Source organism: Netta rufina (genome assembly GCF_964035555.1).
Source record: "Netta rufina genome assembly, chromosome: 13".
NCBI classification, from domain to species: domain Eukaryota; kingdom Metazoa; phylum Chordata; class Aves; order Anseriformes; family Anatidae; genus Netta; species Netta rufina.
In genome coordinates, this window is record NC_140136.1 from 11,487,005 (window position 1) to 11,503,211 (window position 16,207).

General features: G+C 43.5%; 1 protein-coding gene across 1 annotated transcript in view; it reads left to right on the top strand.

Annotated features, from left to right (window-relative positions):
- The window catches only part of NLRC5 (NLR family CARD domain containing 5), a 48,214-nt gene that overhangs the window by 8,743 nt on the left and 23,264 nt on the right, over nt 1–16,207 (top strand). The window contains exons 5-19 of the mRNA XM_084294733.1: nt 679–744; nt 1,777–3,532; nt 5,485–5,568; nt 5,893–5,976; nt 6,057–6,140; nt 7,399–7,488; nt 8,330–8,380; nt 9,314–9,379; nt 10,439–10,522; nt 11,466–11,549; nt 11,943–12,032; nt 12,329–12,391; nt 13,427–13,504; nt 14,479–14,562; nt 15,355–15,438. Of these exons, the coding sequence (XP_084150859.1) occupies nt 679–744; nt 1,777–3,532; nt 5,485–5,568; nt 5,893–5,976; nt 6,057–6,140; nt 7,399–7,488; nt 8,330–8,380; nt 9,314–9,379; nt 10,439–10,522; nt 11,466–11,549; nt 11,943–12,032; nt 12,329–12,391; nt 13,427–13,504; nt 14,479–14,562; nt 15,355–15,438 (2,848 nt within the window). The remainder of the gene's footprint in view (nt 1–678; nt 745–1,776; nt 3,533–5,484; nt 5,569–5,892; nt 5,977–6,056; nt 6,141–7,398; nt 7,489–8,329; nt 8,381–9,313; nt 9,380–10,438; nt 10,523–11,465; nt 11,550–11,942; nt 12,033–12,328; nt 12,392–13,426; nt 13,505–14,478; nt 14,563–15,354; nt 15,439–16,207) is intronic.

The window sequence follows — 16,207 nt, forward strand, 5'->3', positions numbered from 1 at the left end:
TGTTTCCTGTTGAACTTCAAAGTCAGGTTTCCCCAAGCAACTTGTACCACTGCATCTCCTTACTTCTGACGTCCCAGCTGTTTTTAACTGAGAACGATAAGATTTGGTTACTAACTGCTCTGTGAAGTGCAGTCAATGTTCCAGTGTCAGATAAATGTTGAATCCTTGTATCTAATCATGTGTTCCTTATGGAGGAGCAAGGCCCTGCTTAAGTTCTCTGCAAAAACACTCAAGTAGGTTGAATAGGAAAGTAGTAAATCACACTGGGGTAGGCAAGATTGATGTTATCCCCTGGGAAAGCCTATATAAACTGAAGTGTTGGAATGAATTGCCTAGAGAGCTCAGGGGGCTCCATTACTGAAGGTCAGTAAACCAGCCCAGACCCCTACATCACCCCTGAGAGCTGTAGAGTATCCAGGCTTGTACAAGGGGATGGTTTGGCCTCTTGAGGACCAGCCCCAGCTGATTTTCTATAGCTAGATGCATGTCTGCATTTACTTCGACAATTGCAAAAACTGTTTTGTAAACTCAGCCTGAATTTGCAAATAGTTTTGTCTCTCCGATTTTGCTTTTTTGTTTTTAGCTCCCTGAATGCTTTGCTGGAGTGTTTTGCCCAGCTCTAAATAAGTTGACATTGGAAGTGCTGTTTTGACGTATTTCTGACTTTTCACGTTTTAGGATTTGCTCGCCGCCGCCGTAGCAGCAGCTCCATCAGTGATAAGGATGCTAAACAGAAACGCCTGGGTATGTAGATATTCCAGAAGTAGAACAATGGTGTGGTTCCCTCCATGGAAGAACCTGTTAAACTTCTTTGCAAAAGCACTCAAAAAATCAACTTCCTGCATTGAGGGAAAATTTTGTTCAGTGACTGCATAAACTCAACGCAACAGGCTATAAGATGTATGGACAGTGGGACCTAGCAAATAACAAGAAACATCCACGTCCATTTCAGAGGTGTATTAAATCTACCTGAGGAGAAGAGATGTGTATAGCATATGCCATCTCCCTTAAAGCCTGATATGCCTATAAAGCGTTCAGCTGTTGGTCATCCCTTTATTATTATTTTTAAGCCAAATCAGGAGACATAGTTTAATTTAAATACAATTTAAATCCCACGGTTTGTCTAGCATGTTAAAAATGTGTATGGTTTCTTAGGAGAACAGCAACACATGTTTGTGTGTGTATACAAGCACAGCTGGTTGCTTGTGCTGAATGGGAACTGCTGCTTTGTTATTGCTCTGCTGCCTGGCTGGAGGTGCTGATGTGCTTTTGCAGCATCATTTAAGTGCATGTATGTTGGAAATGAAGTGGCCTTGGAAGTAGGTCTCAGTAGAGAGGCAGGGGAACAAAGAGAGATCCTGTTACAGAATCTTAAAAACACAGCCTCACAGCACGGGAAGTGTCTGTTGTGACATGCAGAAAGTTGAGCAAGTGTGGCACAAGGCCAGCATGGGCAAGCAGAGGGCTGGTGAACAGCCCACATATGCATAAACATCAATAACTAATTCTCATCTTAAAGAGATAAGACTTAGTGTTTATATGAAGCTATTTCACATTGTTCCCGAATTTTCTCCCTGCTTCATCAGCCCCTGTGCAAAAATACGCAAAATTCCGTGTTATTTTTATGCTTTCAAAATTGGTCATCTCTACCTCTAGCTCTGTGGAGCAGCCTCTGATCAGAGTGCTGTTTCTCTTTAAGCGGCAATATTTTTGATCTGTCACAGCTCAGAACTACCTAACTTTTTCACCCTCAACTCACCCTGTCTTCTCTCTCAGATTCAGCTGAAAATTATCGGCACCTTCTCATTGATACAGTCCGTCAGAGATACGGAAGCAGGAGAGCAGCAGGAGCAGCAGCACAGGAACAAATGCAGCCACTGGCTTTCAACCAAGCCTTTGTCAATCTTGTTATTCGACAAAGCAAAGCCTCCCGATTAAAAGAGAGAACAGATAAACCCAGAGAAGATCTGCCCAGTGCCCCTGAACCAGAAGAATGTGTGGATACAGCCATGAGAGTGTCAGATCTGTTTAGTAGCGTGGTCCGATCGGGTACAACTAAGTTGATCTTTTTGTTTGGTAGACCGGGTACAGGCAAGACCATGCTGATGCACAGGATTTGTCAGAAATGGGCAGAAGGTGTCTTACATCAGTTTCTCTTCACTTTCCTTTTTGAGTTTCGACAGCTGAATTTATTAAAAAGAAAATTGACTCTGAAGGAGCTTTTGTTTGACCTGTTTCTCCAGCCAGAAGAGAGCCCCGATGCAGTGTTCCAGCACCTCCTGGAAAATGCACAGCATACATTAATCATCTTTGACGGGCTGGATGAGTTCACAGGTAGCATGGACATGTCATCCACTTCTAAGGAAGGCCCGACACTTCCCTCTCGTATGTCCATATCCGAGCTCTTTGCAGACCTTTGTCATGGGAAGCTCCTTCCTGGTTGCACAGTGTTGGTTACCAGCCGACCTAAGAGACTACCAGACTTCTTATTAAACACAGTAGATGTTCTAGCAGAAGTTTGGGGATTTGATCACAAGAAGGTTGAAGAATATGTCAGCCACTATTTTCATCATCATTCATTCAAAGAACAAGCCATTGCTCACCTGAAGAACAACACTAAGCTCCTCAGCATGTGTCTGATCCCTGCTCTGTGTTATGTTGTCTGCATCTGCTTGGAGTATTTGCTTCTTAAACATCAGATGAGTGTAGAGCTTCCTCAGACTATGACACAGTTTTATATAAAAATGCTTCTCATCTTCATAAACAAACAGCAGGGAGAGCATGCAGTTGATGAGGAAACTCAGCTGAACTGTAACAAGAAGGCCATTTTGGGTCTCTGTGATCTTGCACTGAAAGGCCTGGAAGATAAGAAGCTTGTATTTTATGTCAGTGATATTCCAGAAGACGTGAAAGAATTTGCTTCCTTGCATGGTCTGCTGACTGTCTTTGAGGTGAAGACGAGTGGCGCTCACCCAGAGGCTGGTTATGCCTTTGTGCACTTGAGCTTGCAGGAGTTTTTTGCCGCACTGTGTCTCATGATAAACAAGAGGGTGGACAAGAGCTACCTGAAGAAGAAATTCTCTTTGAAGTCAAAGTGGACTTTAAAGAATGAAGCAAAGACTGAGTTCATAGAGAGTTTTCACATCTTCCTCTCAGGCCTGTCATCGAAAGAGTGTAGGACGTTTCTCATGTTGCTAGCTGAACAAAATGAGGCGTGGGTGCAGGATAAGCAAGATGCAATCCTGCAGTCTCTCAAGAAACTGGCAGCCACTCATCTGACAGGGCCCAAAGTCATTGAGCTCTGCCATTGCACGTTTGAAACTCAAGACCTCAAAGTAGCGCAGCACATTGGGAGCCTACTGAATTTCAAGTACGAGTTTAAAAACTTCAGACTGACACCTCTCGACATGTCGGCTCTGGTTTTCGTCATCAACTCGGGCCAGGATTTGACTCATTTGGATTTTGCAGGATGCCTCATGGACGCTGGCTGTTTGGAGGTTCTGGCCAGCTGTAAAAACGTGGAGCATTTGAGGTAAATGTACTGCATGCCCGTGTGTTGGTACATGGAAAGGCTGAGGGGCTGGAAGGGCAAACCTAGTGTTTATGTTTTAAAAGGGAGGGAAAGAAGGTGTGAGAAGTTCTGATCTGAACAGCATAAGTTTGATACTGAAGAAATTTAGTAAATAATGTATTTCTGAGTGATTGGTGGATATTAAGGTGATCAATCCATTACGGCTGCTTTTTGTTTGTTTCTTTGTTTTGACTAAACCAATCAAAGAACAGGGTAGTTAGCCTAATAGGGAGAAAATTATAGGTATTTCCTGACATTAGAAAGGTAGGATGAAACTTGAAAGCAAACTTGTAAGAGAAACTTTAAAGAGAAACTTGTGACCTAAGTGAAGTCATAGAATCACAGAATCAAATCACCAGAAACCAGATGAACAGATCACAACTGCATCCTGAATACTCTGTCAGTGCTCTGCCATAATGCTGGAGGGACTTTCCAAGGACAGTCTCTTAGGATAGCGTTGTGGGATGGGTCTCTTTCTGTATTTCTATGAATAACTCAGAGGAATATATCTGGAATTTACTCACGGGGAGCAGCCAGGGTGCGCACTCCTGATGAGCTGACATGCTGTGGGAAGGCTCTGAGGAGCACGGCTGGCTGCCAGGAGGTTTGCCTGGTGAGAGCAGCAAGAATCACTGGCAGGGGATCGCATCTGGGCTGTGGGAAACGGCTGCAGGGAATAGCATTGTCTGCTCCCAAGTGAAAACTGCTATTTTTGGATATTGATATCATTGCAAAAAATGGCAGTAATTGAGTGTTTTCTGTCTCCACTAAGGAGAATAGGAAATACTCTTTAATTTACTGTTAGGAAAGCTGTCTGATGATACATCCCAGCTCTAAATGGCTGACACAGGCCACAGGGCAGTGTGCAGATCTCCTGCTCTCACAGAGCAGATTAGGCTGACTCCTGAGCTTGGCTGGGCTGTTACCTTCCATTAGGAGAAATGAACAGGGTTTGGGGCGGGTTTCTTCCACAGCTCATAAACTCTCAAGCCTGTGCCTGATTAAGGTTACAGTCTGCTTGATGCAAATGCTCTGAGTGCTGTTTCAGCTGCATGTTGCTTGTCTAAAGGAGCAGTGTTGCCTCAGGTGTGTTACCAGGGACCTCAGGCCATGTCTTCAGTCAATAAGGAGAGTGATGTTCCACCACACCTCTGCAACTTGTTCCTGAGCCCTTCTGGTTTCAGAGAAGTTGGTGGAGGCACGCAGGCAGCAGGGCCAGGGATGGGATTCTGCTCCCAGGGCTCCCTACATGCTGTGGGAGATGTGACTCAGGCTGCTGTGCGCTAACACATCCTGTAATCAGTACATCCTGAAGCTGGTTCGTAGGAGCACTTCTGTGACTAAAAGCTTACCTGTTTATCTGTTTAATTTTTCCAACATCGGTTACTTCTATAAAAGAGGTACTTTTCCTTCAGACTTTGCCTTTTATATTCTGGAAAACTCTGGCTAGTTTGCTACCCAAACTTTTACAGCATCTGTACTGAAGTCAACCCTTTTGTAACTCAGGAACTCTTTGCTCAGGAGCTTTTAGATATTCTCAGTCTGCACGAGCTTGGTTTGTCCCCATGTGACCATGAGCAGAACCTGGCCTTGGTCCCATGATCAGATCTCCATGATTCATACTCCGTTGGGACATGCGATTGTGCTTCCTCTTGGTGTCTGTGGCAGCAGCTACACATAATGCCACTGTGCCAAAGGGCCTTCTCTCCTTTAGGTACTTGCAGTTGATGTACAAGTTTCATGTTGTGTTTTTTTTTTTTTCTCCAAACAGATGCTGCAAGAAAGCGAATAACACAACAATGGTTATAAAATACATTCAACACATACAGTTTGTCGTATTTTAACCTGCTTTGTGGGCTAGCTGATTTTGTTCTTTGTTGTGCTTACCTTTTTCCCTTTTCTTTACGTTTTAGCTTTCGAAGTAGGAGATTTGGTGATGACTTCGCTGCTGCTCTTTCAAAGAGCTTACGAGAAATGGGGAGCCTGAAGAAACTAGAGTAAGTCTTTGCTTGTAAGGTTAGAGCCTCCCCTGCTGTGTTTCTGGCTGGCAGGTTAATCACTCAAGGATGCAGAGCCATGCAGAACAGCACAGATATGCGTGGCTTTTGTTTTATACTGCCACCTAATATCAAGAGGAAGATTGCATTGTCCTGGTTAAAGAGCAGCAGGAAGTCGGTTGTAGGTGGCAGAGTTGGGCTGCATCTGCTCTGTGTTGGTGTGCTAAAAGTGCAGCACAGGCACACAGCTGAGACAGGCTTGGCACACACTGCATAGATGCTAGTCTTCCTTCTTCTTGATATGAACAATTCTTCCTTTTTCAGGTTGACAGGTGGGAACATCACAGCTGAGGGGCTGACTAACTTGGTCCAGGCTTCTTCACAGTGCCTCCAGCTCGAGGAAATAAAGTAAGTTTTTTGTGACAATGTGGCTGAAATCAATTGCTCATTCCCTGGGGCCTGCGATATTAATGAGAATCTGTGTGCAGCTTGCAGGACAATCGGATACGAGATCTAGAGGTAAAGAGGGTGTTGGACCTGTTTTCCAGAATGGAAAAGCTAAAGAAAGTAGAGTAAGTAAAAATGCAATTAACCTATTAAAAATGGTAGCCACTATGAAGCCAAGCATAGCATCAGAGAGAGTTTAAGTCCTCATCAGAGTGGAGCTGTAAAGATGTCTTTGTAAGGGTTGATACTTGCTCATAGAGATGTTGCTGGAAGACATGGAGGACAATAATCTGGGACACAAATACTGTAATGCAGGTAGGGCTATGCTGGAGGTCTGGCTTGGAATGAGGTAGGCTCAGCTTTCACAGCCAGTTCTTACCCATCTGTTTTAAAATAATGTCTAGGGAGTCCTGGCACCACTGACACATCTCCAGAAATTACAAGCCATGTTCAGCTTGATGCCTGGCATGACTTTTTCCTCTTCTCCCTCCTCACCTCTCTTCCCCTTGGTCAGGCTTAGATGGAGATTTCTCAGCTCAGTGTAAGAGAGAACAGCTCCATCCTTGTCTTCCTAAGCTTTTGTTTAGCTGTCTCGTCCCATGTGGAGGCCCCACTTAACCTCCTGTAAGATCATAGTGCTGAATGAGAGGGACTGACCAGCAGAGACCAGCATCTTTTCAGGTGGAGATAACCATCTGAAAACCCTCAGCGAAGCAACGTACGATATAGAACAGTTAGAAAGTCGGTGCGATTTGTAAGTCACATTCGCTCGCACATTTCTGTTACACACAGACAGTGTTATTGTTAGGGATGACTCCTTTGAGGTCCAAAGGAATGGTGCCCTGTGGTCCTGAGAACATGTAGAGGATCTGTAGAAGCAAGACCTTGCGTTTCATGTTTAGTGAGTTGCAACAAGTAATGAAACAGCATAAATGTACAATTAAAGAATACATCCTCAGATGCTGCTAGTATTGTGGTTTCAGGGATGTTTTATGTCTGAAGGTTTAGACCATGCTATAATATGCCCTACATAATTGAATTATTTGTTATAATAGGATTTAATTGTACTGTGTAGTCATGCAGTTATGAAGTACAACCCCTACATTTTGGACCAAAGATAGTTAATGGTTCTTTTATTGCACATAGCAGAAGGGTGTCTGATGCTATATGAGAGCATGGGAGCTATAGCTTGCGGAGAAAACTATGATGTGATTATGCTTTTGTTGGGTCAAAATGCAAAATTCTAAAGTTTTAGAGAAACCTCATAACTAAAAGAATGTGTACTTTGGGGTATTTGGGGTGTGTGGCAGAGAGCATTTGTGTAATGAATAACCATGCTGTTGGGTCCAGCATCTGAGATTGTATTCTTCCTGATATTCACAGTCTGAGCAACAACAATCTTTCCTTGAATGCTGTTCTCATTTTGGCAAAGGAAGTCGTCACGTGTCAAAATGCTACAGAACTGCACGTCAGGTACCAGTACATGAGAGCTGTTACAAAACAAATACGTTGTCTCTTTCAGTGATGACTTTATAAATAAATGGACACAGCTTACTTGTTTGTTAATCAAAATCAATAAAGCATGACTTTTATTCCTTTGTTTTCTGTGTGAAACAAAATTTGATTATACGATAGACTTCCTGTTTGTATTTTTAATAGGTTTCTTTGTCTATAAATTGATTTGCAAGTGTAATATTTTTCATATACAACAGAATCTAAACTTGCTTTTAAGCTCTGCAATATCTCAACCAGGAAATTCTTTATCAGCTAGAATAAATTCACTACAAACCAGCTAAGCTTACCAAAAAGGTGTGGATTTAAGTAGCAGTGTCTATGTGTTCTTTAGATTACAGGTTTTGGTGCTTTCATAGGTCCAGAATAACATAGAAAGGGGAGATTTTTTAAGTCCTAGCGTATGTGCTTAGACTGTAAGTTTACTAGGCCAAGTTAATCGTTGGTGTAACTCAGGGGAAGCTACAGTGCATACAACATTTATTTTTCCTGCTGGGTTGGAGTTTCTGCAGAACCTCTTTCCAACAAATTGCTGGCCTCAACAAAAAAATCCCCACCCATTTCTCCTTAATCATGTTACTCTTTTGTGTGTACTGCAGCCCTAGTTCAACATATGGGGTATCCTGCTGCCTTCTAGCCCCGTGGCCGCTTTTTGACTTGCCTGTGGAAATGTGCTGGTATGGCAGATGCTGAGGCCCTCTGTAGCATACAGGCAACAGCTTTAGTCCTTACTGAGCACCACTACAAAAGAAATGGCATCCTTCCACCTGCGTCCTAACATTGGCTTTGATCTCATTTTCAGGAAGGACATTGTGATAATAAATTTTTCTGGCACGTCTGGAAAAGTTCAAAGGTAAGAAACTGTATGTGGTATTATGCTTTTCGCTTCTTTTTTTTTTTTTTCCCCCAATTACGCTGGTTTAAACCATCAGCTTGGTGTCACTGTAAACCACTCTAGGAACAGAACTGATTGCCTCTGCTCTTGCATCTGGCAGAGCTGGAGCCACCTGAGCAAGGAGAAAGGTAAACAAAATCACTGGCCTTTGCACAGACCTGTTAGCCAGTTCCACAAAGGCAGAGCCGTAGCTCCTGCATAAGCTTGAAGTGCCGTCTTCCTATTGCATAACTGCTGATGCTGAAACCAACGGGCAACTGAACGTGAGGATAAACAAAAGGAAAACTTTGCCATTTTCTGGCTGGCTCTTATGTTCTCTCTGCTTGTGCATCCATTTGAGGGAAGGGTAAATTTGACCGTAATTAAGAATCTGCAAGACAGTCTTGTGTTCTGTGATAGGGAGCTCCTTTTGCCCTGTATTGTGCAGTCCTAGAGAGACCTCACAGTATTTCACACGTGTATGTGAACTGGCTTAGCCTGGCTCTGAGTCAGCTAGGAACTGCTCCTGCTCAGATGTCTGAACAGCCTTGTGCTGTTGTAGGCAGCCTGGTGCCCGTGGGTGTGTTTATCTGTTTCTCTGGTGGCACAAACCCCCGTGCAGGCAAAACATCCTGCATCTTAGTAGTGCCTTTGCATGGGAGCTGAGTTACCCAGTTGATTCAAATACAGTGAAATCCTATGTGGACACCCCCTGTGCTGGACTGCTCCCATCTCCTGATGGGGATGTTCTGTCTCTTGAAAATCATTTAACCTTGCTTGGAAGGGTTGGGCGGGTCACAGACCTTGTGTTTTTTTTTTTCCAGAAAGCTTACAGAAAATACTAACCAGCTCCCATGTCCTCAGATATTCTATGAAGGCATACTAAAGACCAAATATTTTGCTTGTTTGTAGATCTTTGGATTTGAGATGGGAAGAAAACAAGGAATGTGTGATTCCAACTAGACATATGAAGTTATGGTAAGAGAAAGCATTGAAATTCCTGCTCATTAATGTGATTTGCAGATGACAGGTACTACAGAAGAACAAGAATAGGAGCCGTGTTGGTGATTAAGGAAGGAGATACAAGAAAATATTTTAAATAAACCTGATTCAGTAAATAAAACTAAAAATCTCTGTCTAGCCAAACTAACAGCCCTGAAGGGGCAGAGTTGCCTTGATAATTCCCAACTTGCCCCGTGTTATCAAAGGCATGAGCCATGTAGTTTTCTGTCTTCTCTGTGAGACAGCAGAATACCAGCTTTCTCAGAACGGGACTCAGGTATACTGCCCAAGCATGCTAGAGCTAAGAAACGGCTCTCTCATGCCTCCTGCTCTTGCCCTCACTGTTCTGTGTAACACAAGCAATCACATCCATCTCTTCCACGTGGATGGAATGGTGGTGCTGGGCAGTTCCAATGCAAGACACTGCACTCAGCACTTTCCAAGCATGGCCCTCTGCACTCCTTCTGTAGCAAGGGGTACAGAGGGACGGAGCAATGTGCCCAGAATGGTGTGGCAGAGCAGGGACTAAAAACTGCCTCTCTTGACACTGATTCTTTGTGTCTTCATCTGGAGAGAGATGCCAGAAATGCCTGGGTCCCACTTCCTCCTCCCTGCTTGTTATAGGCTGAGAGAGTTAGGGTTTTCTGGCCTCGAGAAGAGAAGGCTCTGGGGAGACCTTATGGCAGCCCTGCAGTACCAAAAGGGGGCATACAGGAAAGCTGGGGAGGGACTCTTTCAGCGAATGCAGCGATAGGACAAGGTGTGATGGTTTTAAACTAAAAGAGGGTAGATTTAGCTTAGATGTAAGGAAGAAATTCTTTACTATAAGGGTGGTGAGGCACTGGAACAGGTTGCCAGGAGAAGCCGTGGATGCCCCACGTGTTCAAGTGTTCAAGGCCAGGTTGAATGGGGCTTGGAGCAATCTGATCTAGTGGAAGTTGTCCCTGCCCATGGCAGGGGTTTGGGATTAGATGATCTTTAAGGTTCCTTGCAACCCAAACCATTCTATGATTCTTTAACCCTTTCTGTTCACAGCTTACGGGATCGCAGCCTGTCTTTGCAGCATGCAAAGGAGATTGTGTCCATTCTCCGGAGCTGCCCCCATCTCTCTGAAGTGGAGTAAGTGCCTCCTTTCTTTCTTCTTGTGTCACTGTGGGCAGGAGACAGGTAACAGCGGATTTAGATGTAGAGGGCAGTGTGTCGTGGGGTCTGACCCCAAGGAAGGATCCCAGCACTGTGCGTTATGTCTGGTGAGATCCTGATTAGGGGTTTTTGGTGAGGTTCTGCAGGAGATGAATGCTGAACAACTTTCAGTTCCTGTTACAACTGCAGCCTCTGGCTCCCTGGGGCTGTAGCCAGTGATGACAGTGGCAGAGCAGACCCTGCTAATGAAGGAACACTGCATGCTGGAGGCAACACCAAGCTGTATTCTCTGAGCCAGTAAAGGGACACAGATGGCTTCTGTGTTGTTCCTTTTGTTTTTTTAAGGCTGTCCAGCTCTGCTGGGAGAAGTGAGAGGAGAGTTCCACTTCGTAACCTACCCACTGCAATGAGCATCATCCCTACAGTTCCTTATTGTGTATACGAGGCCAACTGATTCTGGCTGTAAACTCTCCTTCTAGCCTGTCTGCACTGGAAAATGCAGAAATATCTGTTGCAAGACAGTTCACTCCAGACTGGGTCTTAAATTCAGCTACACCCTAAACCCCAGTTTTCCAGCTCACTGATTTGAAACTGGAGTCTTTGTTATCCAGTTTTCCTTCCTTCCTTGCTTCCTTCCAGGAGGATAGTAAAAACTCATTCAGTTGGTTTCTTGCTTTGCACTTCCACTTAGGTGTTTCTAAAGATGTTTCTGGGGCTAAAGCATGTGTTATGTTTCTCTAGGGATAAAACTCTTGGTCTGGAGTTATTTCAGTGCAGAGGGAAACAGGGGAGATTGCTCTGGGACAGAAGAACAGTCCAGGCAAAAGAGCGATTGTAACAAAGGGAAAGCATGCAGATTTTAACAGCTTTGCTACTTATACTGTTCAAAGCAGTCCCCGCTAACTGGAAAATGTCTCAGTTTATCAGGTAACAAGCTTGGAGATGAAGGCTGCAGTTGCCTGCTGGAAAGCCTCCCTTGGATATCAATTTCAAAGCAGCTGGAGTAAGTGTTGCCCTTTTTTTCTTGAGCCTTGACTGTACAGAGATGCTGAGCAGGGGTCCAGGAGGCAAAAACCTCACCCAGACAGACATAGCTCTGAGCACTATAAGGATGAGACTCATCCCATGAGGCTGTTCAGGGTGAAGTTGGGCATTTGCTTAAAGCATTTTACTCAGAAACAGATCTAAATGCATCTGAAGTGCTGAAGTGCCCTTTAATTAAAACGCTTTCTCAGAAGAAGCGGTAATCCAGTGACTTTTGTTCCATGCCACTTCTGAAGTGCAATGAGTTCAAGCACACAGCACACTCACGACCACTTCCACAAGGACAGTCCTCCATGTGCTTGCTGCGTGTGTGATTTCAGTAACCAGATATTTGCCTTTTTCTTTTTCTTAGCCTCAGTCACAACCTCCTCTCTATTAATGGCATTTACAGTCTGTTGAAGTCAGTAAATACCTGCCAGAAGACAATGGAGGTAGAAGTCAGGTATGTATGTCTTGAAGAATCCTGTTTGAGGTTAATCCCAAAGTACAAGTCTGAGAGTTAAGTTCTAGGATTTTTGAGTCACCTCAGAATAGGGGTGGGTGAAGAACATGTGCAAAGGAGATATACACATGGTGATGCATAGCTGTAAGCAGACTCTTTCTGAGCCATCATCCAGAATTTGAGAGGGTGCAGATACTAAAATACATTGCAAAACAGATCACCAAAATGAATCATTCATAAAATAATTAATTTAAATATCTAGAATGTGACATTGATTGCTTTTCTTCTTCACTTAGCCTTTGTCATAAGACTGCAGTCCTGAGGTTTACAGAAGACAGAGAATTTGCTTCCCCTCACAGGTAGAGTATGTGTGGAGAAATGTGTTGTGTTTTTTTTTCTCAGCATCTCATTTAGTTCTTATATCTTGTTTACGTACCAAGGGTAACAGTTCACCTCACTTTCCCCCTTCCCCTGGAATCTAAAATTAGTACTCTCTCCTGGTTTTCTTAGCCAGAAAGTTGGCTACTAACTTCTATAATGTATGATTATGTTTTATGTCTCTAGAGGACATTTCAACCCAGGATCCTAAGCAAAACAGGCTGTTTAACGACAGCCATGCTCTCTAATAATAGCAAACAATAAAAAACAAACAAAAACACAAGCAAGCCCCACACCTCCAAGCAAAAATCCCAACAGATTCACAGATCTCTGTGTGTATAAAACTATTTAGTTCAGTACACTGTGCATTCCCTATCATGGTACTCATAAATCAAAATGAATTTGGAATTTTGTTTTTCACCTTAGAAAACTGTGAGTAAAAACAGCTCAGTCCAGATGTTTTAATTGAGAGGGGTTTGTTGTTGCTCTTGGAGCCCTAGGTTCATTTATTTATTCCCTTGTTCTCCATGAATGGAGTCCACTTAAAATAGCATTTTCCATGATACCTGAGTCCCACCTTTCATCTGGGGAGGAACTGGGAGGCAACCCAGTTGTTATGGTTATGCTTGGAAAAGAAGGACAGCCTGGGTGAGACATGTGACCTGTGACTCCTTTAAGGCACCAGATGACATTTCAAACTCAGATAATTTGGAATCTGGATGTTGCATTTATTTATGAACAGTAGGGTTTTTTGCACAGACATGGACTCTTTGCAGAAAACATGTTTAGGCAAAAGCTGAATGTTCCATCAGATTCTAGCTTAGATGGGAAATCTGTCTTGTTCCCCTTCTTCCAAGTGGTCCACACTCTCACATATTTGGATAATTACTGAAAGAAAGAAAAGGCTGCTATTGGCAAGACACTGGTGAGGGTAGATCCAGGTAAACCCCAGAGATCTGCCAAATTACTGAAGCATTAGTGTTTTACTCTTGTCTGTTTTTGTGCACACTTACTAGGGAAGAGCCTTTGTACCCTACTGATGACCAACAAGTTGGAGAGGAAAAACAAACACCTACTCTCTCAAAAAAAATAAGGTATTGTGGCAAATGTTCATTGTATTTCATTTATTTCCTACATCTGGATCCTTTAGCTGATGAAAGCTGCATCTCCCGAGTTTGAATGATGAATCACAAGAGATCTGGTAAAATCAAACATTTGTCTCTGTGCTCACAGTCCTCTATTAATACCTGAGGGGACAATTTAAAGAGGATGGGGCCAAGCTCTTCTCAGTGGTGGCTAGTGATAGGACAAGGGGTAATGGGTATAAATTGAACTACAGGAGGTTTCATCACCATATGAGGAAGAACTATGGTTCGGGTGACAGACCACTGGAACACTCTGCCCAGAGAGGTTGTGGAGTCTCCTTCTTTGGAAATACTGAAAACCCACCTGGATGTGATCCTGTGTAACACCCTTTAGGCGACCCTGCTTGAGGAGGGAGATTGGACTAGACAATTTCTGGAGGTCCCTTCCAACCTCAACCATTCTGTGATTGTGGAATGTAGTCTCTCATTCACAGAACTGGTATGATGATTGTGCAGTTACTGCATCAGCTCCTACACGGTAGTCAGGAGAGCTGGCGGTGGCAGAGCTTGTGGCACTAGAGGAATTTGCTGCTGTTCTTTGGAGAAATGCATCCTAAGATGGACCCTTGTTCAAATGCATATCTGATCATACTCTGACCCCAGCATGCATGTCTGTTTTGTAGCCTGCGGAGGAAGATGAAGAGGTTGTGCCTGAAGCCTTCTATCCAGGATTTGGGGACCTGTTTTTTTTTTCTGTTGTTGTTGTTGTGACGCATTTTTCCTTCACTTTGTTGTGTCTCTTTATTCTGTTTTTGAAGATGAGCTGAAAGTACAGATTATCAGTTGTTGCTGACAAAAAAAAAAAAAAGGCAAGAAATTTAATTGCTATCCTCATTTTTTCTCTGGCTTTCTGAAGGGATGAAGTTTACGATCTTGTTTGCAATCCTGAAGGCCTGGACTATTGATTTCTTGTTTTCTCCTAGACTGACAGACTGTTATTTTCAAGCCAGTGACCTGGAGAAGCTTTGTGCAGTCCTGAAGGAATGTAGCAGCATCTCCGAGCTGGAGTGAGTCCTTCATAACTTACGGTCTTTATCTGCATTTTGCAGGGATATTATGAAAATGGCATTTGTCTGTGCCAGAGTATTGTACAGAGCATGTGGTAGAGAGAAAGGCCTATCAAAGACATAGCCTTACGTGAGCTAGTATCCTTTGCCAAGAAGGCATGCAGTTCTAGTGCTCCCTTAGGGTAAAGGTCACAGCTTAGAAATCCAGAAAGGGGCTATTTGATCACATAGCCTTACTCCAGGTGTTACAAAAACTGTAAAATCAAGGACCAGCAGAGGCGTGTAGTCTGTTTAACACAGCCTAAGGGCTGGCTATTCCCATAGGCCTGGCAACCAGTGAAAGAAACTTTGAGGTTTTGCTCTTCATAAGCAATCATATCTCTTGATTTAAATGAACCATAGCTCTTATAATCCTTAAGTGTTCCTTCTCCAGGATTAACCCATCCTCTATCTAACAGCTTCTCTGTTGGGCTTGTCCAGAATGATCTTTTCTCAGAGCTGTGACCTCCTGGTCCCTGGTAACTGCATTAAAAAGCCCTGTCAGTGTACTTGGCAGATGTGAGAAAAGGATGAGCCTCGAGCTGGGTTTCTGGCTGTCTTGTGCTGGTTAGTGCCAGTCTGTAGTTTCCTTGTAGGCTTTAGTTGTAAACAGAGAGGGGCACTGCTCATGATATTTGTATTAGGGTGCCAGTGTTCTGCTTTCAGAGCTTTTGTTACTAAGAGCTGATTTTATACATTTTTTTGTTTGTTTGTTTTCTCTATGAAAATTAAATGCCTTTCTTTAAATCCTAGCTTATCAAATAATTCTCTGGGAGACGAGGGACTTTCACGGCTGTTTCAGTTCCTCCCAAATTTGAAAATGTTAAGGTCACTCAAGTGAGTAGCTCACATTTCTCCTTACTCGTGGATGTGGTTTTATGGGAGTATTGATAGTGGAAGCACAATGACATTCAGGAAGGGCTGTGAGGATCAAGTGATGTTATAGTATGTGTTTGTTGAGGGTGGTAGACCCACTGAGCTCTCTGGTCTTTTCCCACCTTTAGTCCAGACCAGATTGACTCCACTTGAAGCTTGACCAAGATCAGTGCCTGAAAGGCTGCGTACTCTGTCCTCCATGAAGGAGACGGGTGGTTTTGTCTGCAGGTGTCACACCTGGTTTCTAAAACAGGCTGAGATCTTTAGCAGGCCACTGAATTTTTCCTCTCTCTCTTCTGCATCAGGAGAAAGAGCAGTCCTTCCTGTCATGTGGTGGGCATCTTTGGATAAGAGATGCTGAGCAGCTCCAGCTTCAGCAGTGAAGTCTGAATTCAACCACAATGGTGGATTGCATTAATCTGAGCCTTCTACCTGGCACTGCCATTGCAAGTGCACCGTGCAGGACTCTGCTTTAAAGTGTATACTTTGTGTATACATTCTGCTTTATTGTGCCTATTTGATTAATTGAACTGCTCTCAAACCAAGACCATTCCATTTACTTCTGTGCAATAAAACACACTGCTGTTATCTGTTCTTTTTATTTCCTTGCAGCATCGTGCAAGATGCCCACTGTCACACTAGATACTGTAATAAACCTAATAGACCTGACCATGATCTTAGTTACTGTGGGTTTTGTACTGCTACAATTGCAGTTACATCCAAAGAGTTA